A 24,843-nucleotide genomic window follows, 5' to 3' on the forward strand; every position below is an offset into this window, starting at 1 on the left:
GGAACATAGCCTTAAAGAGTTCGCTTATGCCCTCATTCGAGCTGTACGAGTGGTGCTCCATAATTGTTTTTAAAATCCAGAGCACGTCTGCCCGAAGTGTCGGGGTTCCACCGACACCCATCATGCCACTGCTCGGCCCTTGTGTTGTTGCTAGCCTTGCCGATGATGTCTGGCTCGGCTGATGCTGCTGATGTTCGACAGTGGTGCTAGTGCCAACTCCAGGTGCATTCGGAGATTGAACCGTGCAGAACTGAGCGATGGGCTGGTGGCGGTGGAGGCAGGGCTCTACACCAACTTTTTTTTTTTTCAGGAGCACACGTGCTCCTAAGTTAAAAATTTTAGGAGCACAGGGAAAAAAATGGGGGCACAAGCACAAGTAGGTTTTCATTTTAGAGGTTTATTGCAGCGCAAACCTTAGACACACCAACACATAAAACGCAAAATTCAGTTGAGAATGAATGAATGAACGAATGAATAAAATGAATAACGAACAACTGAATGAATGAACAAACAGTAGCTAAACAGAGAGCAGAGCTCAGCAGAGCTAACAACATCATCAAGGACAGCTCCCACCCTGGCTCTGAGTTCTTTGACTCGCTGTCCTCAGGCAGGCGTTACAGGTGCATCAAAGCAAGGACCAACAGACTCAAAAACAGTTTTTTCCCACAGGCCATAACCACCTTGAACAATTAGCCTTTTTCACATTACGTCACTTGCAGGGGAACTCGTATCCGTTTTCAGCCTTTTGAATGGAAGAAGAGGTATACGGCGGCAACATATGTTAACAAAACCGTGTCATTCACAGATAAGATTGATAATAATATTGCGCATTGTTGTTTATCATTATGTATTGTTAGCGACCATTCCAGTCACCTATCTGTCTTGTTTTGGAGAGGAAGTTTACTGACTTTCTATGGTTGCTACTTGTTAGCCAGCAGATTAGCATGCCGCCTCTTCTTCCATTCAAAAGGCTGAAAACGGATGTGACGTTCTTCTGCAAGTGACGTAATGTGAAAAAGGCTAATTACATGCACTGACTGATGCCACTTCTGGCAGGTGCAACAATGCGCCAACAAGGACCTAAAAGGACAATATTCTCACACTTACCTGATACAGTGCAATACTTATTACAGTGCAACCTCACAGAGCAACTTTTTAGTTTTTATAGCTTTTGTATATTTTATATTTATATTTCTACACTTTTACATCCATACCCAATACAATGCAATACCAAATACAGTGCAATATCCTGAGTTTTGTAGCTGAACTGAGTTTCTATAACTAATGTGCAATTAACATCTGCAACTCAACACGCCCAGTTGTGTATATATTCTTTGTTTTTCTGCTGTGTTGTGACATGCACCATTTGTATATCCTGTATATTATTTGTTTTTCTGCTGTGTTGTATGTTCCCATCTAAATGTTTGCACTGGGGTGTGTGCTTTCCATCTCATTATATAATTTTCCCGCACCTTCTCCCGTCGTTCTAGCTTTCTTCACTACACTTTCTTCCTCATCCGTTCTTTTATTCTTGTTTCCACCATCATTGCTTTTAAAAAACGCCGTTATTCTCTGCATAGCGAATATATTTCTCAGCTCGGTCCGAACCAGCTCTCAGTTATCTCTCAGTTGAATGATCTGATGAATCCCTAAAAAGCACTTTTCCCACCTAATGCCACACCCACAACATACAACTGTGGGAAAGAGGGGCAATCACAGAAAGATGGGGCAGAACGGCAAAAAAAAGTAACTTTTTCACTCCCCCCGGCTACCATGGGAACCACCGCAGGTGCAAGACAGGGGCAATGCACGCAACTACAGACACGGAGCAAGGCGCAGGCAGAACACACACACACACACAACACTGAACACACACACTTGCAACAATACAGGCCGTTACTCGTTACACTATATTAGGTAGGCTATCCAGCGCTGGATTTACATACTTTGCAGTTTAACGTTTGAGACATTTTAGAATGTTAAACTCGTCGCGTCTGTGCTCAGTGCTTTCCTAAATTGTCAGCCGTAAGAAGCCCTCGCACGAATGCGCGTTTTTTTTTCGTCGTTCGCATGCCGAAAAATTCGCTCGCAAATGCGAGTGAAATGTGCGCACTGTAGAGCCCTGGGTGGAGGGCAGATGCAATGTGCTTTGAGCTCTTCATGTGAGACTCTAAAGCGAAATGACCTATAGTGGACAACTTGAAGGTCTTTCGACAAACACAGCATCTTGTTTCAACGTCGCTTCCAGGAACCTCCCTCACCCAATCACGATATCTTTCATCTGAAAGCCACTGCTGATTAAAACGACACTTCCCCATGCTGCGATTCGCGGAGTCTCCTCTCCACCACGGACTCCGACGATTGCGCCGGCGCGAAAATGTATCAATATTGTTTCTTTCTTTGCGCATACTCCAATGGTGATGATACACAGGGCAACTTTTTGGGCAATGTTGCCGAGCAATATTGCTGGGCAATTGCGTTTTGACTCTTTTCTATTGAGATTGGGCAACATTGTTTCTTTCTGAATGGTTTTGATAATCTCTGGCAACTTTTTGAGATAAGCCAATCAGAACGCGAGTATCGAGTCATGTGACCTCCGGTGAGGTTCGGATCAGAAATTTCAAACAAATATAGCGGCCGCTCAGTGTCAGTGGACTGAAGAGATGGAGAGACTCCTCATCTGTTTTTACGCCGGTAAGTTGTTATTTTAATATTCTATATGGAGGAATTTACCTCACCAAAGCTCTAAAAAACAACAGACAGCTTGATTAAATGGTCACAGCAAAAATTAAGACATTGATTTTTTTTAGCTAACTGTAAACTGCCGTTGCTAACTGTTGTTGCCCATTGTTAGTTGCCCTGAAAAGTTGCCCTGTGTCTCACCTAGTTGCCCGTTGCCAGCAACACTGCTCGGCAACATTGCCCAAAAAGTTGCCCCGTGTATCATCACCTCAAGAAATTCACTGATGTTACGCAAAACCCACGTTTTCACATTGTAGAATAGTATGAGTAAATTTAAGACCTTTGTTTAAAAAATGAAGACTTGAGCAAAGCAATTTAAGACTTTTTAAGGCCTTAATTTTGGAATATTAAATTTAAGACTTTTAAGACCCCGCGGCTACCATGCAGTGAGAGAGATCATGGTTAATAATAAAACTATGGTTGACTGCATTTATTACATGAAATTTCAAATTTATGGAAATAAAGCAGTAATGACCCACTGAGTCATTTAAGGGTGCTTCAGTCTGTTTGCTGAACCTGAATCAAAATGAAATTGATACTTCTGATTTGTTTGCCATTTGTTCATTTTCTCACAGCACATAATAAAATGAATTAAAGAGCACCTCACGGATTAGTTTAGCAGCTCACCTCAACAAAACAATGCTGCAACCTAAAATGCACGACATGTCTGGTTCACTTCCTGCAGTTGGATCAATTCAGGGCTAGAGTTCACTTACGACTTTTGACTCACGGGTAGAGAAATTAATCCTTTATAAAGTCTTCTTATGCATTGTTTTTCGAAAGCCCATGCCCCCTTTTGGCAGAGAAAACATTCCTCTCAACTTTTCATTTCCTGCATGAGTATAGACGTGTAGCCTCCTAAATTCATAACCTTATATGTCAGTTTGGAGCATGGAGACTGAAACAGAACCATTCTCTCTTATCTGCTAGTGTGGTGCCACACTGCCAGGGTATCTGCAGGACTATTTACAACAAGAATACTTTATAGGTCTGCTGTATTCATGGAATTTGCTCTCTTCCTGTCTTGCTGCACTATAAGCGTTATTGAAGTTAGGCATCTGTCTTCTTGTCAGATAGAAATCTAAGCCAAGGAGAGCCTAGCGGCCATTTGCACCAGCAGGGCTTACACCTGGCATTAAGCTAAGTCGGTTGTAATTTTCTGGGTTGAAATTTAAGACAGTTGTGCTAACTGGTCATAGGTTTTCCTTCAGACGGGCCTTAAAATGTAGGCTGAAACCAGGTACAGGGGTAAAGTCAGATTCTAGACCGCTTCAATGATAATGGCTTTTAACATTAGTCACTTCTTTGCATGCCAGTCTATGTGATTAAAGCTTTTGCTGTGTTCACACTTATACCGGTACGAAAGTGGTATAACTGTATCGATACAAAGTATACCGGTACAATTTAGTGCATCTGTCCACACCAATGGCGACTCCTCCATTGAGGAAAGGGAGGAAGATCCTCCCTTAAAATTTTAAAGAAAGAATTTCCAGGACACATTAGTTTAAAAAAACGCATATAATTAATAGACAAACATTTAAAACATGTCAAAACAGTTGAAATAACTATATTTTATCAATTAAAAATGGAAGAAAAACTCGCCAAAATATCGTCCTCCCTAACCTCCTCATTGACATCCATTGTATGCGCTCAGAACATGGGCGATTCGCGGGCTCCTCTTTTAACATGGGAGTGAATGGGCGAAAGGGAGGAGATTCCTCCGTTTGGGCGGGTCTATTTGCCTGTCATCAAGCAGCCAATCAGCAGAGCTGCATTCGTCAGTGCGGCCAATCAGAATGAAGGGATGAGTTGGCGGGTTGAAATCATAGCATACTTACTGTCAGTGTCACTGCCGAGCTAGAGTAGTGTCGTTTTGAGTAGTGCGGACAGCGGAGAATTTGACTAATTGTTGGCTATTGCTTTGTTGTAGTTTATCAACTTAATAAAACGCGATGGAGGAACGTGACATTGTGTACACGATGTTAAACACGCCATTTCAAACACTGGGTTATGAGGAGAAGGTTAGAATCAAAACCGAAGGGAGACCAGTTCCCCAACTTAACATTCAGAAACCGAATGGTAAGCTAAGTGTGTTTAACACCAACACCTCATGGTATCGGAGATACCCATGGCTAACAGGCAGTGTCACAACCAAACGGCTGTATTGCTGGCCTTGCCTGTTGATGGGTAGCAAATCCCAAACATGGTCTGTGCAGGGATTTAATGACATTAAAAATTTGGACAGGGCCACCAAGCGCCACGACCAGACCAAGGAACACGTTGGTGCAGCTATTCGCCTGAAATTGCTAGGCAGTGTGCCAGTTGACCAGCTAGTGGACGAGGGTGTGCGGATACAAGTGGCACAGCACAATGCTAAAGTGCGTCGCAACAGAGATACACTGAGGCGTCTGATTGATGCTGTGGCGTATTTGGGCATGCAGGAGCTGGCATTTAGGGGGCGGGATGAAGGGCCAAATTCGGACAACAAGGGAAACTATAGGGAGCTGACGGAACTGATTGCACGGTATGACAATTTGCTGGCAGAGCAGTTGCAGTCTTCTGGTGTTTTTAGTGGCATGTCCTGTGGCATCCAGAACGACTTGATCTGTGCAATCGGCACGTCAATCAGCCACGAAATATCGAAAGAATTAAACGTGACTCCGTTTTTTTCATGGCAGATTGACGAAACCACTGATATAAGCTGTCATTCCCAGCTCTCAATTATCGCGAGGTTCGTGGACAGTCAGGGCATTATTCAGGAACGTTTTCTGGGCTTTTTCGACATGTCTAGTGGGAGGGATGCGCAGTCATTGTTTCAGTTTGTGCAGTCCGAGATGTCCCCTTACAACTTCGCTGAGAAGTTGGTTGCACAAACTTACGATGGTGCTGCGGTGATGGCCTCGGCTCTCAATGGACTGCAGGCTAAAGTGAGAGAGGTTGCTCCAGCCGCAACTTTTGTTCACTGTCACGCCCACCGCCTGAATCTCGTCCTTAGTCAAGGTGTCAAGGCCATACCCAAAGCGCGAGTCTTTTTTGCAAACCTGGGTGGGTTCACGTCATTCTTTTCCAAATCAAGTAAGAGGGTGGCACTACTTGAGGAATCTGATTGCGCGAGAATGCCAAAGACCGCTCCAACACGTTGGAATTTCTCATCCAGGGTCGTGAATACCGTCGCAGGTAACCAAGAAAAACTGCTTAACACGTTTACCCGCGTTCTAGAACATCCTTCTATGGATGATGAAACAACTCGATTGGCGGATGGCCTGAAGGCAAAATTGGAAGACTTTGAGTTCATGTTCTTGCTTTTTACTTTTGAGGAGCTGTTTGCACAGACCGACGTTTTATTTAACATACTGCAACAGAAAGTCATGGATGTTGCCTTCTGCAAACAGCGCATAGAAAACTTTATGCAGTTGCTTAATGAGCTGAAGTCAGACAGGGCTTTTGAGAAAACATACAGCAAAGCTGCCAGTCTCACAGAAGACCCCGAATTTGGTCACAGGAGCAAGAGAAGGCAGGGTGAGCAAGACCATCGCCAGGTCTATAAAACTCTCTATGACTCAGTGCATGACAGCATCAAGGCCCAACTCACACAGCGCTTCCAGCAGCTTGGCTGTTTGCATTTCATGGAGCTGTTAGACTTTGACAAATTTGAATCATTTAAAGCAGAATTCCCTTCTCGTGCATTGTCCAACTTGTCAGAGACATATGGGAATTTCTTTGATGAGGCCAAACTGAAGGTGGAACTGCAGCATTTCTACAGTGATGCAGAGATCCACTCTTCCCGAAAACTGTGTGAGGCTATCAGCTTCATGAAGTCAAACGGGCTTGATGAGGCAATGTCTCAGGTGTATAGACTCACGTGTCTGATTGCCACCATTGGTGCCACCTCAGCAGGAGTTGAGAGGAGCTTCTCATGTCTGAAGCGCATAAAAAGCTTCACCAGAAACACAATGGGACGAGAGAGGTTGAAAAGTTTAGCAGTCATGTCAATTGAAAGGAGGATGCTTAAATCTCTTCAACAAGATCCCCAGTGGTATGAGCAAGTCATTGACAAATTTGCCACCCAGACATCCAGGAGACTTGACTACTTTTTTAAATGAATTACTGTTTTAAATTTGACCCATTCATACCTCACATAGCTCATTCAACAAGCATTACACTACATGGTATTTCCCATGCTGATGTGTCCTCAAAAACATCTCATCTCATCTCATTATCTCTAGCCGCTTTATCCTTCTACAGGGTCGCAGGCAAGCTGGAGCCTATCCCAGCTGACTACGGGCGAAAGGCGGGGTACACCCTGGACAAGTCGCCAGGTCATCACAGGGCTGACACATAGACACAGACAACCATTCACACTCACATTCACACCTACGGTCAATTTAGAGTCACCAGTTAACCTAACCTGCATGTCTTTGGACTGTGGGGGAAACCGGAGCACCCGGAGGAAACCCACGCGGACACGGGGAGAACATGCAAACTCCACACAGAAAGGCCCTCGCTGGCCCCGGGCAGCGCTCGAAACTAACGGTGTCCCGATGTCCCGGGGACCATAAAAAATGTCATCGGGACACAAAATTATCATATCTGGGACAATGGAAAAAAATAGATCTAGAAAAAAAGTTCTACATTAATATTATTTACAAAGCCGTAACACATACGTAGACATTCACCTAATTTGTCAATTTTAATTTTAAAACGTTAACAGCGAAAAATACATAGTAGCTACACTTTCGATGCACCTGCATCCGTAGGCTACAGAGCAGCGCATTCTGTTCTAGAATCTTCGGCCGGTGTCCGCATTATATGGACTTGGAATGGAATTGCTACCGCACACGCTGCGCCGACTCTTGCCAGAACAAAAATGCTGAAGTGGTTGAAGCGGACCGACCGCGGGGAAGAAACTGAAAGCCCAGACATAACGTCTCCGGGACCTTCAGGATCCAAAGTGTCATCGCCTGGTCTGCAGGCAACGCTAGCAACTGAATGAACTGAATGAACACTGTTAGACACGTTATAAAATACAACAGGAATGATGTGGATGATATTGACGGAAGATACCGTTCAACAGAATAAGTGAGTTTTCTTGGTGTCTTTCTAGTTCAGAAAGTTTAGTCAGTCAGCAGCACAACTAGGCTCGGACCTGCCACTATGCTGATGTTGCTAACATTTGCACCCGGCAGCGAAAGTTCATAAAATGGATAACGGAAAGTTCATAAAAATGGATAACGGAAAGTTCATAAAAATGGATAACGGTAATGGATAACGGAAAGTCCATAAAAATGGATAACGGTAATGGTGAAAATTATAAGTTGGCCTTATAAGTGACAACAGATATTCAAGGTATAAGTAGATGAAATGAACATAAAAGGGGTCTTATTTTCAGCTAAAGTGTACTGCAGATGTAGGGAGTTGAAACATTTTCTGAATGAGCTAGGTGGCCCCTTTAAATAAACGGGTATCTATTCTACAGTGAGATCGCCAAAGTTTAATAAACTGAAAATGCAATAACTGTAATTTTGAAGTAGATGATGTATAGGACACGTGTCGCTTGTGTCTTGTGACTTATTGTAAAAATGATATAAAGGGTTCAAAATTGCATAGTTACAAATATAATAGTAACTTCATATGATAATATTAACCACTGGTTTTCAGAGAGGAAAAAAATGGGGACACTATTGCTTCCATTCGGGACAATACAACACAGAATTCGGGACCACTGGGGGACACAAAGAAAAAAAGTTAAATTTCAAGCCCTGGCCCCGGGGCTCGAACCCAGGACCTTCTTGCTGTGAGGCGACAGCGCTAACCACTACACCACCGTGCCGCCCCCTCAAAAACATTTTACTTTTATTTCTTGCAGTAACAAAAAACCCCATTTTTAACAGAGCTTATCTTTAAAAATATACAAACCCCCTAACAGTTGTAAACACCCACACAACTTCCAACCTCTCTCTCTCTCTCTCAACCATCCACCTATCTATTCACTCACTGTCCTCCCCTATTTTTATGACCACCAGTCGCCACTGGTCCACACTAGCGAGAAATGTTTGTGGTTTTCTTTCACGGTAGTTGAAATGCGCGTGCGCGAAATGTTTCCGTGGTTATCGAGTAACTTCCTTCCGAGAATATGGCGGATGAAACAACGTGTGTGTGCTTTTTGTTGTCAATGTACAGTCTGTATTTCTGGTGGTCATTTATTCAGTCGAATCGTATAAAACGCGCGAGGCAGTTGAGAAAGAAACAAAGAAAACGAATCTCCCTTTCTCCCCCCTCCCTTTCTCCCTCTTCCCTTCTCTTCCCCTCCCTTTCTCTCCCCTTCCTCCTTTCTTCCTCCCTCTTTCCCCCTCTCCCTTTCTCCCCCCTTTCTTTGCTCCATGTAGCTCCACGGTCGTTTTGAGCCATTTTGACGTTTTATTTACAGCTGGAAAGCACGTGCGTATTGTATTGTATGAATAACCCGGAAGAAGTAGGAATGGTTCATTGCGCATGTGCATTATATTTGTATCGATACAGAGCCGCTTCATCTGTCCACACTACAGCAAAGCGCTACAGTACCAATACTGTACCAGTACAAAACCCATACATTTGTGGGTTTCGTACCGATACAGTTATACCGCTACAGTACCGGTATAGTTGCTAGTGTGGACAGGTGTTGCGGTACAAAAGTAGTATCGTATCGGTACAAAATCCCTAGTGTGGACAGGGTATTAGTAAGAAGGTGAAGGTTGTAAGGGATCAAAGCATTCCTGTCTAAGCTCTTCAGTGATGATATCATGATAAGTAGGCGTAATAGCTCATCAGCTGTATTATTTTGCAAGCTGATGTGTCCATTTTTCAAAATGGAAAACAAACACGCAATACCTATATAAAACAATAATAATGAAAAAAATTATTCTTGTGGCCACTAGCCCTACCAAAATACATCATGCCACACACAAACAGGCTTTGACAACACAGCCATTATAGTGCTCAGACACTTGGGAGTGTGAAAAGAGAGAAATGGTGACAGAGGAATGAGAAAGAAAGTGGGAGAAGGAGCACAGGATAAAAGCAATGTGTCAAGCTCTCATCACCTAGGAAAAATATTTTGTTGGCAATGAGTTCTCATCCACACAGGATAACAGTATGATTTAAACATTAGTTTCCTGCCCTACATTCAGCACAGGTCATCTCCAGCAGTTTTGCTGCATATACTGTACCTCCTGGGCAAGAATGTACACTGCAACCCCGCTATAACAAACTCTTTTACTACAAACTTTCTACAAACTAAGTGCGTGTCCCTGCCTTTAATGACAGTGAGTAGGAGTCTTAACCCCCCACACACACCATCATCATCACTGCATCACATCCACGCACATTGGCGCTCAGAGTGCGCAGCACCATTAGGACTAATTACAGTACTATGCACCTGTTCTGGATTAGAGCACAATCACAGCACACACTTATAAGGACTCTCTAAACACACAGACTTGGTGACATATACATGCTGTACCAAGTGTCTGATGTTACCAAGTCTGGCTTCTGTGGTTACCAAGCCTTGTATGTGTGTCTTTCTGGTTTTGACTTTGTTTTGTGTATTTGGACTCTGCCTTTTGTCTTTGCCTCCAGCGTTCTGTTTGTGCCTTGCTCGACCATTACCCAGGGATCGAAACGGGCGGTCGCCCACTCGCCAATGCAAGTTGGAAAGGGTACGGGTGACTAGTGACAACATGTACTCGACCAAGTGGGCGACTGGCTCGCCACGCTATATATATCAAACTGCTCACTGCCTCGATGGTTTCTATCAACGATTCTCACCCATTTTAAGCAGAACTTGGTCTATTTTACCGTTTTTTACGATAATTTCAATAGATTTTGTGAAACATTTGTCAAGTTGGCATAGACGCAGGCGCCGCCATATTGTTTACGTGCGCAGTATACACCGCTACATGCAGCATGGCTGCGCGAAGTTTCGTTTCTTCACGTTCATTTTTGTTGCTGCCCGTGAAGACAAATGTAACTTGAACCGCTATTGGTCAGATAGACTAGACCCCCGCGAAATTTAAGTCCTTGGCTTGACATTTCTGACAGCTATCAAAACAACCGGATATCGCTCAACAAGTATGATGAGCCAGAGCAGCCTGCAGGTGATGAGAGGGAGTATGTGGCAGGAGATGTACGGTAGAGCCCCAGGAGAGACAGAATGAGGAGGTGGAAGATGAAGATGACGAGGAGGCGCAGCATGATGTGGTGTATGACCCGATAGATGATGATGATGATGATCTGGATGAGGGTTTCGAAGATTGCGATGATAATGAGATGACTGAGGAAGAAGTTTATAGACAGTTGAAATTGATCACTCATGTATAATATGGTTGTATTATATGAATAAATATATAAAATCGGCTTGAAATTTGTAATTATAAATACGGACCAGTGCTACTCCATTCGGACCAGTACGTCTGAGAGGCACTGGTCCAAATGGACCAGTGCTCCCAAATTCCCGTTTCGATCCCTGATTACCCATTTCACGACGCTGCCTTTGTCTTACATTTTTGAACTGTTTGCCTGCCTGTTTGTAAATGCACACTCTTCCTGTAATTACATCCATCACTCACCTGCTCACATGATACTGAGCCATGCATTCCTCTTCCCACCAGAGACAAAACAATAAGTAATCAAGTCCACAGTCAAGTTAACAATGTGTCCATAAAACAAAGGCTTAACTTGTCTAGCTTAGGTGGTGTCGATCACTAACAATTATTGAGAACAGTGATCAAAGGGGGGTGGCACGGTGGTGTAGTGGTTAGCACTGTCGCCTCACAGCAAGAAGGTCCGGGTTCGAGCCCCGTGGCCGGCGAGGGCCTTTCTGTGCGGAGTTTGCATGTTCTCCCCGTGTCCGCGTGGGTTTCCTCCAGGTGCTCCGGTTTCCCCCACAGTCCAAAGACATGCAGGTTAGGTTAACTGGTGACTCTAAATTGACCGTAGGTGTGAATGTGAGTGTGAATGGTTGTCTGTGTCTATGTGTCAGCCCTGTGATGACCTGGCGACTTGTCTAGGGTGTACCCCGCCTTTCGCCCGTAGTCAGCTGGGATAGGCTCCAGCTTGCCCGAGACCCTGCACAGGATAAGCAGTTATGGATAATGGATGGATGGCGATCAAAAATCATGTGGCAGCGGGGCGTGACCAAGCGTCGATCTGTGAATGGAGGGCGGAGTCAGGGAAGGTAAGTGGTGGAATCATTGCACCTGATGGGAATTAACCTGTGTTTGTGTGTCTTCTCCAGTGACCGTGCCCTTTAAAAGGAGAGGAGAGCAGAGAAAGGGAGCTCTCTCCCCAACCTGAACACTTGTGTGTGTGTGTGTGTGTGTGTGTGTGTGTGTGGGGCTGGGAATTGGAGAAAGGCTGAAAAGCTAAAAAATAAAGAGTTTGTTGAGAACTCAGTTCTGGCCTGCCGTGCTTCTGTGCTCCACCCACCTGGTCGAATACTACAGATCAATAAAAGGACGAAATGACTACTGATACCGCTAAACTTAACACCAAGTTAAAATGTACCAGCGGTGTTTTTATACCCCTGCCCAGCCCCGTGGTACGACATAAGTGACATCATCGGTGACTTGAAACACATGAATGAACTGAATGGTGAAGATTTGGAAAACATGGTGAGTCAGTGGGTAGACAGTGACAACGATACACCAGTAACCTCGATCATTTCTATAACAGACAAAGAAATCATTGCCTTCATTCGTGATCCTTTAACTACGTCAATGAACTGCGGTAGTGACTTGGAAGGAGAATGTACCTAAAATTCCGCATACAGTGTGAGTGTTTGGTGCGAAAAGTGGGTCCATTTTAGTATAATGAACTATCTGGACATTAGGGCTGGGCGATAAAATGATAACAATACGTATCGCGATAGACACATACTTGATATCAATAGAAAATGTGTTCGATAGAACGTTTCGATAGAATGTTGTTTTTTTTTTTTTCAAGAAACAAGCGTTAGCCAGAGCCCTCTCTGGTTTAGGTCCGCTTTCAATCAACTGTTGTTGCGAAGCAAGCTTGGTTGCATGAGCAAAGGCACTCGTCCTCTGGTGCCTAGCAACGCATAGGGAGTGACACGCTGATAGCCAATCATGTAATAGTATCGCGTTTGGTTGCGCCATCTCGTTGTCTCGTGGTTGTGTTTATTTTTTTTCCAGAAACAGCGTGGCCAAGAAAAGAAAGATGAGTGCCGGAACGAGCGAGGAAATTGTGGATAAAGTCAGTAAGGTCAGATGTTACAGATGTAAAGTCTTAAGTCTACCTCAGTTTTACTTTAATTTCTTCTATGTTTACAAAACACTATTTTTATTTTATTAAACCTTCAATGAAAATATACTTGAATAGTTTAAGAATAGCCTAAGTCTACCTCAGTTTCACTCAATTTCTTTTATGTTTAAAAGAATGTTTATGCACTGCATATTTTTATTTATGTTTTTAAATGTTATTCACCAGAGGGTGAACTTTTTTTGCACTAAACTTGCAGTAAAAAATTAAAAATATGACAGTCCTTCTCACATAGCAGGTTTTGCTATGTTTACATTTAACACTTTGCTCATGTTTTTATAACACTTGAGTTTTTTAAGCACTTTATTATTGACAATTGCTCAGTTTTTGTTGTGATCGTAACATTGAACATGCGTGTTGACATTCCTTGCTTATTGGCTGTCAGAGGAAGTTTAAGTTTAAAATAAATGTTTGAATTTAGTATTGTTCCCTCCTGGTCCTTATTTTAAATAGGTCATAAAATGTTTCAATAATTATCGATATCGACCAATATGAAACACTTATATCGTGATACAGATTTCAGCCATATCGTCCAGCCCTACTGGACATCCCTCAAGGAGTTCTTTACAGCAGGGTTGTAGTGTATCTGGTGTACGTTAGTCCTGGGTGCATGTGTTTATGCACATGTGTGCATGTGCACTGTGTGAAAGCAAACAAGACGAAGCACACAGATGACAGGCAGACAAGAACAGAAAGAATGAGGTGAGGTAGGGCCTAGACACTGGAGAAGAAATCCACTGGCAGAAGTCCATGTAGCTCAGCAAGAGAAGGAGGACGGGGAGGAAGGCTGTAATCCCTCACTCACAGCAAACCACAATCACAGTGGGTTGGCACCTCCCTAGCAACAGGCCAACCAGAGATTTGATTCGACAACGTGTGTGACAATGTTTGTGTGTCTGTAAAACACATACATGGCACAAGGAAAGTGAGAGAGAAACAGAGTGAACAGGAAGGAGAGGAAAATGGACAGTGGGGAGGTAGGGAGAGAGTGACTGGATCTTAGACCAAGAATAGGTGATTCATAAAGAAAAGTGGAACAGCAGAAGGGAGTGATACTCTCAGATATTTGCAGAGCAGAAGGAATGAATGAAACACATGAAAAATGGCCAGAAGAGGTAAAAGATGGAGAGTTTAAAAAGAGACGGGAGGCAAAAATAGAGCCATGACTTGTCTGAGCTTTTTGAAATCTCAAGTCTATAGCGGTAGCACTGCTGCTGAGAATACAAACACACGGATTTGCCACATTCACACTACAGATGGCCAACTTCAAAGACGTAATTTTTTTTACTGACATTATTTCTGAAAATCTAATAAGGTTGGGTTTAGTTTCTAATATTTGATCACAAATACAGTCTTCCCATCACTATCTTTCACCCTTTTTCAGTTCTGTGGTTTTAGTTGTCAGGGCTTAAATAATCAGATGGTCCTCATCAACTTCTGTAAACAAACAAATAACCTCAGATGACAACAAAACACCTCGGATTTCAATATGTAGGTGTTGCCGCCGCCCCAAATACATAAATAAACCAACCAACCTTCAAAAACTGGGTGGGGAAAAAAAATAAGTACACCCTTCATACTTCCCCAATCATTAAGAGAGTAATTAGCAGTCAGGTGTTGAAATGAATGGAATGCACAACATTTTTTAATCATCAAGAAGTGTGATTACTTTTATAAAATCAGAATTTGTCTCATATTGGTGTTCTGGGGCGCGCCGGTGTGTGTCTACACCATGCCTAGTAGAAAGGGTATCAGCACTCCACTTTATACCATAATATTCTTGAAATAAATGTGAGGCCATCTGTCCAGTAGCTTAAGCTGAGCCAAAACTGGGTCACGCAACAGGACAATGATCCCAAGCACAACAGCAAATTGACACATGAATGGCTACAGAATTAAAAAAAAAAAAAAAATTGAAGGTGCAGGGATGGCCAAGTCAAAGTCCAGACCTCAACTCCATTGAGATGCAGCGGCCAGATTTTAAGAGAGATATGCATAAACGAATACTCTCATAACAGTCAAAGAATTTAAGCAATGCTGTAAAGAAGAGTAGGCCAAATTTTCTCCAAACCAATCTCAGAGAATACATCAAGATCACTCTTACAGAATACAGTTACTTCAAATTACTGTTGCTAAAGGTGATTCTACAGGTTACTGAGGTGGGGTTTACATTAGACCGTATCAGCGGATCATCAGATTAACGTTTTTAAAAACGATTAGTGTGCACACAGCAACGCCAATACACGATTCGCGTGCACACAGCAACGCCAATACACGGATACGCTAATCACATGACTAATTCGGCACGCAAGTTGAAATGTGTCAGTGCGGCTCATCGCTTCCTCCTCAGCGGCTGCGCTCCAAATCACTCCGCCCTGAACAGCGAGTGCCCTCTGGAGGGTGCGCACTCCGGCCCTGCGCAGCTCACAGAGCGCGCGAGTGTAGTGCACGAGCAGTGATTCGGGACTGAGCCGCTGTGCGCAAGTCACTTGCCACTTGCAAGTGGAAGGATGGCAAGCCTAAAGACCATCATAACTACACAATGGGCAGTATTTGCATCAGTATTTGCAGTATTTTCATACTTTTATACTCTTTAATGAAAGGTGATACAAGGCGGAAGTCCGCGCCGTTTTTCAGCAGTCGCGTCACATGACCAACGCCAGCGAATCAGGAAGGTGGATGTCACAGTGACGTTGTCCAATGACGACACCAGCTAGAGCTCAGCACAGCGTATCCGCGTATTCTCAATGTTTACACAGCACCGGATCAGACACGATCTGGATTGAATACGTGGACCCTGGCGGATTCCCGTTTCCCGGCGTTTCCAGGCGGTTTAATGTAAACGGACAGTGCATCCGCGAAGAAAACGAGACAGATACGGTCTAATGTAAACTTGGCCTGAATTATAGGGTGTACTTATTTTTCCCACTTGGTGTCTGAATGTTGGTTTATTTTTTGGACACACACACACACACACACACACACACACACACACACACACACACACACTTCAACTGTTCTATAATCATAGGTAATTCATGAAGCTCATTTGAATGCATCTAATGCTATTGAGTGAGGTTGGTCATTTGAGAGTTCAGGTAAAGAGGAAACTTGATAGCACACATTGTTGTGTGTGTGTGTGTGTGTGTATTACACACACACACACCTCTCTCTTCCTCCACCAGTTCTTTTGTACACTAATTTGGTGTATATTTATCCAGTTAGTCGAATGAGGGCATGAAGCCGTGATGAGTCAGAACACCAAATTTTCCAGATTCTGTTCTTCTTCCTTCTGACTTGTCCTCCAGACATCTCCAGATGCCATATATTGGGGGGGGACCCACCTCAACACATACACACACACACACGGTTGCAAGCTTAGATGAAATATATACGCATGTGCTTTTATTCAGCATCAGGCTCTTTTCTCCCTTCCACTGGATATATAATTTAAGCCATTGCATAATTTCATGTCTTCCCTATGCAGTAAGCTGGTTCTCAGAAATCAGCCACATCAATGCATGATGGAGAGACAGCGAGAGAGAAGAAGAAGCCGCCGAACCGAAGAAGAAAAAGGAGGCGGCTTTATTTGTCACGTGCTTTACACCACAGTGAAATACTTTTCTTTACATATCCAGCTGGTTAGGAAGTTAGGGTCAGCTTGGCAGTTGGGGCTTGAACCCCCAATGTTCTGATCAGTAACCCAGAGCTTTAACCAGAGGATGAATCACCAGCATCTTGATAATTCTCCAGCTCTTTGTCACTAATTGGTCATAACAGACCTCTTCCCACAAGCCACAGGTTAGATCTTTATTATTAAATCAGGGCTTACGATAAGAGTGAGTATCATAGTAATAAGAAGATGAATTTGCTTTTAACATAGTCTTAAATAGATTTTTTTAAACACATCTGACAAATATTTTTACACATCTTGATTTTACAAAAGTATCATAGGTTTAAGCTTTTAAACTCTCAGCTTATTGTTCACTCGTCCATCTTAAAACTAGAGATGGCTTAATACCACTTTTTTTCTTTTCCCACACAACACTGAAATATTAACGACTGGCTGATACTGGGCTGATTTTTTTTTACCGACTAAGCTTTAACAAGAGAAAAGTGTAATTCATTTCACTTAAGATGGCCATCTAAAATAGCCATACTTCAACTGCTGAAACACACACCCTCTAGCACAATATGCACAATATTACTCTACAGGGAGAAATACACTATATGGTCAAAAGTATGTGGATGCATGACCATCACACCCAAAAGTGCTCTTTCCCCAAACTGTTACCAGAAAGTTGGAGACATACAATTGTCTTTACAAATGTCTTTGTATACGTTAAGATTTCTTTCACTGGAACTAAGGGGCCCAAACATGTTCCAGTATGACAATGCCCCTATGCACAAAGTGTGGCCCATAAAGAACATGGTTTGCCACGGCTGGTGTGAAAGACTGAGTGTCCTGCACAGAGCTCGGACCTTAACCCTACCGAGTACCTTTGGAATTAATTGGAACGCTATGTACTGGGCATACTCACCCGATAGCAGTGACTGACTTTACTAATGGACACAATTCCCATTAAAAACAGCCGCATTCCAAAATCTAATGGAAAGCCAACCCAGAAGAGTAGACGTTATTTTGTTATTCTAACAACAATGGGTGAACTGACTCTGTATTTTCTCCCTTGGTTTTGGAATAAGACAAGCACATTTGGGTGTGATGGTCAGGTGTCTGTATATTTTTGGCCATACAGTAACACAAAACCAAAGCTGTTTTTATTCAAATCAACTCTTTCAAATGTAAAAATAGACAACATTTACTATTCAGATGTGGAGCTAGATAAATTATAAATTCATCAGCTTACCCACTGGCCATGTGAAAGCTTGAATGTGGTGCCTAACCCCATCTCATCTCATCATCTCTAGCCGCTTTATCCTGTTCTACAGGGTCGCAGGCAAGCTGGAGCCTATCCCAGCTGACTACGGGCGAAAGGCGGGGTATACCCTGGACAAGTCGCCAGGTCATCACAGGGCTGACACATAGACACAGACAACCATTCACACTCACATTCACACCTACGGTCAATATATGCCGCTTTTCCACTACCAACGCGGCTGAGTCGGGCTGAGCCGTGCTGAGTTGGGCTGAGCCGAGCTGAGCGGGGCTGTTGGAGTTGCATTTCGACTACAACCGCGCTGAACCGTGCTGGCTGGAAGTGGGTGGACACATTGGGTGGAGTTAGCGAAAGTGGGTGGACGTCAGGTGATGTCGTTAGGCGGCGCAAACAGTGACATCAGTGATCTTTTAAGCGGTAGTCTCACGACCCGGAGAGTAAACAATAAACATGGAGGACATGGTGTCGTTAGTGTTGCTGGTCTTGGTGCTGTGGCTTGTTGTCACCGACAACGCCAACAGATACTGGCAAGGGCGTATAGATGAGGCGAGGCGCATAAGGCTTCATAATTCTCGTAATTCATAATTCTTCTTCTTCCGGGTTTACGGTGTTTACAGATCCCAGCGTGCTCGCGGGGCGTGTGTGGGCATGTGAGGACACTCCTCCTCACCAATCAGTGCACAGGGGAGTGTCTGCTCATGCCCCTAGCCTCACTCAGCTCGGTTTGGCTCGCTTCAGCCCCACTCCAAAACCGTGCGAGTTTTGGGGGCTGAGCAGGGCTGAAGCGAGCTGAGTCGTGCTGTTCTGAGATAGTCGAAACGCGAGCCGTGTTGGGCTGAAGTGAGCTGAAGCGAGCTGAAAAAGGGTAGTGGAAAAGGGCCATTAGAGTCACCAGTTAACCTAACCTGCATGTCTTTGGACTGTGGGGGAAACCGGAGCACCCGGAGGAAACCCACGCAGACACGGGGAGAACATGCAAACTCCACACAGAAAGGCCCTTGCCGGCCACGGGGCTCGAACCCGAACCTTCTTGCTGTGAGGCGACAGCGCTAACCACTACACCACCGTGCCGCCCGCCTAACCCCATATCCCAAATTTTACAGGCATACTACAAAACATGTTTATTTACACAAGCTAAATATTTTCAACACATCTGCAGCCTCAAAAAGAGCCCCAATTGTCTACTGAAAATAAAGGACTTCTGGTCTCTTGTCTGTCGTTAGTAAGAAGTGGTGAAAAAGAGGCATAAGGGGTTAATGGTCACGACGGTCTTTCTTAATCTGAAGCACTTGTAATAGTGCATACTTGAACGACTCCAGCTGTCCTACATTTATAAACAATTTCTATTATATCTGGAAGGACATGCAGAAACAGCTAGCGCTATTAGACTTTAGTACGGCTGTGCGAAATGGGTCAGCAATAAACACCATGTCTGACAAAATATAATACATCTGTGGTGAATGGGTAAAGTGCATGATAGATATATAGTTTATTTGTGCCATAATGCTTTCACAGCTCAGATCCAAGTGGTGTAATACTTACCATCATGGTGAGGGTTCCCCAGGGTCCAGGGCTCATCTGAGTCGAAATGTGTGTCTCCTCCAATGCCTGGCCCAGGGAAGTAAGCATGCGCCAGAAAGCCGCCTTCCCCATCGAAGGGAGAGCTATCTCCATGGAAGCCAGAGGCAAATATGATTGTAATATCCACGTCTTTCTTATTTCGCTCCAGTTCACTGTAGGGAACGGCCTCAAAACGCAGTGGTGTCACATTCTGCCACACATCAAATGCCCGTCGGATGGCATCATGAGTCTCGTCTGCGCCCACCTTGGGTGTGACGTTCTTTATACTGGACGGAGGAGAAGTAAAGGGTCAGAAATGACATTGGTAAATACCTCAGAGAAATGAGCCACTTTAATTTACCAACAGACTCATTTGATAAGAACGCAGATTAAAATCAACAACATGGACCAAATGTACTGTATTGGATAAAACATGAATATCTTAATACCCCCAAATGCAATAAAATACATCAGGACATTAATAAAACAAACAACGTACTGCACCTGTATACAGAGGAATATTCTGGACAATATGAAAGAGTAGGATGGTTAGAAAAGCAGAAAACTTATGCTGCGGTTATAATGAGGTCCAACTGATATTTCATTTCTAAATAAGAATCATCAACAACCAGGGACATTTTCAAATCCCCAAATATCTTTCAAGGCACAAATAGTCCATCTCATCTCATTATCTCTAGCCGCTTTATCCTGTTCTACAGGGTCGCACACAAGCTGGAGCCTATCCCAGCTGAGTATGGGTGAAAGGCGGGGTACACCCTGGACAAGTCGCCAGGTCATCACAGGGCTGACACATAGACACAGACAACCATTCACACTCACAGTCACACCTACGGTCAATTTAGACCCCGTCCACACGTAGCCGGGTATCTGCTAAATCGAAGATATTTTTCTACGTTTTGGCCTGTCATCCACATGAAAACACATCAAAAACGAACATTTAAAAAAACTCCGGGCAAAGTGAAGATTTTTGAAAACTCAGTGTATGCCTTTTCGTGTAGACAGAGATAACCGGAGGTTTGCGTTTTAGAACGTCACAATCTGCGCCAAAAAAATGACAACAAATCTGCCCTGACGTCAAACGTGCAACCTTTGTTTACTGCAGAAGCCAGATTAAGCATGGACTTAAGCTAGCCGCACACCACGGCGATCCACGCGGTACCGAACCGACCCATTTCAGAGCCGACTCCCGACAGGGCACGCACATATCCCCCGACTGTTGACGAGTGCAGTCGCGATTGAAGCGACACGTGACAACTTAATAGCTTTGTGATTGGCTATTGGATATAGTTACTGTTAAATCCAACACTTGAAGATGCTACAGGCTGAATTACAAATGACACAACATGGAATATGTAGCGCACTATCTAGGCTGCATGAGCTATTATTTCCAACCTTAAATAGTGCACTTGTATAGGGGAGTTAAAGCGATTTGGAATTCAGCCACACAACTTGAGCAGAGTGGCTTTCCAGCCCACTGTGTCTATGGATAAAGCTTCAGTCTATGGAATTACAGTATATACCTGCATTAGGTGCTACCAACACGCATTTCTCGCGCTAGAAATTGTGTTTAATGATGTCACGTGTTATATGCGAAAGATATGATTGGCTATTGCTAGCGACTCTCGCCGATCAGTCTGGCTCCCGATTAGTTTTTCGAATCGGCTGTGAGATGAGTCAGTACCATCGAAAACTAGTCTTTACGCCTGACTCGCGACTTCAGTTGGCTCGGTACGCTGAAAATCGGCGTAGTGTGCGGCTAGCTAAAGAGAAATGGATCGGAGTAGTGCCTTGAAAGCGTTAATTATTGTGCAGGTGCTATTTACATGTTTAATTTTAGAAGCCCAACTACTGCTCCAAGAGCACAGGCTATGTGATTAGGGGGTAGGATTTGGGGAAATAACCATCTACAGGTTTGGAATGCTTATGAATGTGATTGAAAACGCAGATGTTCGGTTATGTGTGGAAGGGATTTTTTTCGAAGACGAGGTGGTGTGGATAAAACATTTTTATAAACGGAGGGGGGGAAAATGTTCGGTTTTAAAAATACCCAGCTACGTGTGTACATGGCATTAGAGTCACCAGTTAACCTAACCTGCATGTCTTTGGACTGTGGGGGAAACCGGAGCACCCGGAGGAAACCCACGCGGACACGTGGAGAACATGCAAACTCCACACAGAAAGGCCCTCGCCGGCCACGGGGCTCGAACCCGGACCTTCTTGCTGTGAGGCGACAGCGCTAACCACTACACCACCATGCCGCCACAAATAGTCCATTTATGTTTTAAATGTATTGAACCGCCATGCTCAAAACGCGAGTTCTTAAAGTGAGTACATTTGTTAAGTTTGCAGGAGAAGCAGGAAAAGCTGTATATCTTAAGAAACCAGAGCCCTGATGCATGCTGGCCTTCTGGGACCGTCATCATTATCTGCAGTACTACAGAGCTCACAAATCAAAACACAGTCCTCTCTCACCTACTGACTGATGTGGCTATTTTAAGACCACCTACTGGTCATGTGCGCTCTGCAATAGTGACTTGAATCAATATTTCCTATCACCACTTCGTCTCGATGTACTACATTTTCTCATATCTCTGTATCTCATCTCAGAGGAATTCTCCACTTCACTCAGTCCATTCATGATAAGCATATTATTAAAGTTCTGCTTGTGTCTGAGAGACATGCACTAAGCTGTGTGCAGGGGGGGGATACACTATCCTGTCAAATATTTTCACTGTAGAAGATAGCATAACATTAACCCCACTTGGCATTTCTGCCACACAAATATTTGCCTACACTACCGTTCAAAAGTTTGGGGTCACTTTGAAATGTCCTTATTTTTGAAAGAAAAGCACTGTTCTTTTCAATGAAGATCACTTTAAACTAATCAGAAATCCACTCTATACATTGCTAATGAGGTAAATGACTATTCTAGCTGCAAATGTCTGGTTTTTGGTGCAATATCTCCATAGGTGTATAGAGGCCCATTTCCAGCAACTCTCACTCCAGTGTTCTAATGGTACAATGTGTTTGCTCATTGCCTCAGAAGGCTAATGGCAGATTCTACCGTAACTGGATCCATTAACCACTTGCCCACAAAATAAGAAATTTTTCTTGTCCTTTTTTCAGTGAGGTAATATTTTCAAGATTGAAAATATGGTATTCGGTCTTCTAAAACAGCACGTCATTTAAAAATACACTGAGTATATCAATAAAAGATTTTTAAAGAATAAAGTTCTATTTCTTTGACATATCTGACAGACATAACTCCCATTTTAAAAATCACTTTCATTATCCCTGTTGCTATCGTCAGTGAATTTCTGTCAGATGACCTGACGATAGACTCAGCCATTATGGATCTTTGGTAGTTATCGTGTGGAAGCAGGCTTTATCATTTTTGGGTGTCAACAGATAGAGTTGAAATAGATTAACAGCGAAAAAACTATTTCGTTCACGAGAGAAGCCCACAGTTATTTTTAAAAAATGCTATCGTCAGTCTGCCAGTCAAATGCACCTGACGATAGCAAAATTCAAGCCCTCACCACGCACATGCTGACTGACGCAAAGAGGAAATTCTACTGCGCATGATTTTTGTGACAGCAGACATTTACTTCCGGGCAAGACTTGGAGTTCTGACAGCTAGATTTCATCAAATAAATCAAGGTAAGATTTTCTGTCAGCTATCCTGACGATAGAAATTTTTGACGATAGAAACATTGAGAATATATTTGTGCATTCATATTTAAATTTTTCTGGAGGAAAACTATCGCAAGTTGAGATAAATCAGAGCCGCTTGCGACCCTTTCAGCCGACAGGCCATTTCAATGTGTTATTTCCCCGCGAAAGTGACACAGTCGTGTCTATCGTCACTGTTCTGACAATTATTGTTGATATTTCAATTTTGAAAATAAATTTTATCTTTTTTATTTCAATATTTTATTTTATTATTTGGTTCTAGTGATGAGGTATTTAATATTATTACTAAATTTGTCAGATTAATAATGTAAGAAACAGTTTTGATGCTATTGTCATCTAGAGTGTCTGTCAGAATATGACGGTAGACGTTAGTTTGTCTGTCAGATTTTGATGACAGAAACCGATGTGTTTCTATTGTCATTTAGCATGTCTGTCATGTCAGGCTTTTATTAATTAGTTACCAGGACTACTGTCCTAAAATTTACTGTGAATGTCCAAGACCCCAAATGCTACTAGAAAAACTTAATAGAATGATCAAAATAATCAATTCAGCAATTTAAGGAGATGGGACTTAACTGGCCTCTGTTACGGTAGAATCTGCCTAATGGATGATTAGAAAACCCTTGTACAATCATGTTAGCACAGCTGAAAACAGTTTAGCTCTTTAGAGAAGCTATAAAACTGACCTTCCTTTGAGCAGATTGACTTTCTGGAGCATCACATTTGTGGGGTCGATTAAATGCTCAAAATGGCCAGAAAAATGTCTTGACTATATTTTCTATTCATTTTACAACTTATGGTGGTAAATAAAAGTGTGACTTTTCATGGAAAACACAAAATTGTCTGGGTGACCCCAAACTTTTGAACAGAAATGAGCAGGAGAGAGAGACGGGGAGGGATCGGGGGAGGGATCGGGAAATGACCTCGGGTCAGAATCGAACCCGGGTCCCCGGATTTATGGTATGGCGCCTTATCCACCTGAGCCCCTTACTGCACATTTTGACGTAAATCCTAACACTCACTATTGGATGTCCTTTCCTAATTCGTTATAATATTCCCCCTCACGCTCCCATTTGCTTTGTTTATACTTTCAGCCTCTCTCCTCTGATTAGCTGTAGCTCCTGCCGGTCAGCTTTTGTACCCAAATTTTAGACTAGTGGACATTTAACACATCAGACCTGGGTTATGACGTATGCATACAAATTTCCGAACATTTCTGACCCGACACCCCAGTGCAGTGCTGACTGTAATTTACTATTACAATACCCTCAGGGAGACTCAGAGCAACTCAGGAACAACAGTATTTTTGCCCTACAACTAATAATCCTGGCTTTTTTTTTAAACACCCACACCCACACACACACTTGGTGCTTTAAGGTTGTAAGAAATGAGTGGGTTTAATGTAATCTAAAAATAGTATGCGCTTAATCCCAGACTGGCTGTCAATTAAAAGGATAAAACCTTGCCAAACATTTCTCCTGGTTTGAAGCTGCCCAAACAAACATTCTTTCATGCCACATCAACAGTATTAAATTTGTGTCATTAGAAATAAAATGGTTCTCCCAGAACCTCCTGAGTCATTTAAACTTTCAATGTACAAGTTTGTTGTAGGCCT

At 43.2% G+C, this 24,843-nt stretch overlaps 1 protein-coding gene across 1 annotated transcript in view; it reads right to left on the bottom strand.

Annotated features, from left to right (window-relative positions):
- The window catches only part of LOC132886907 (matrix metalloproteinase-16-like), a 126,011-nt gene that overhangs the window by 45,118 nt on the left and 56,050 nt on the right, over positions 1-24,843 (bottom strand). The window contains exon 4 of the mRNA XM_060922121.1: positions 19,497-19,801. Within this exon, the coding sequence (XP_060778104.1) occupies positions 19,497-19,801 (305 nt within the window). The remainder of the gene's footprint in view (positions 1-19,496; positions 19,802-24,843) is intronic.

Source organism: Neoarius graeffei, chromosome 5 (genome assembly GCF_027579695.1).
Source record: "Neoarius graeffei isolate fNeoGra1 chromosome 5, fNeoGra1.pri, whole genome shotgun sequence".
NCBI lineage: Eukaryota > Metazoa > Chordata > Actinopteri > Siluriformes > Ariidae > Neoarius > Neoarius graeffei.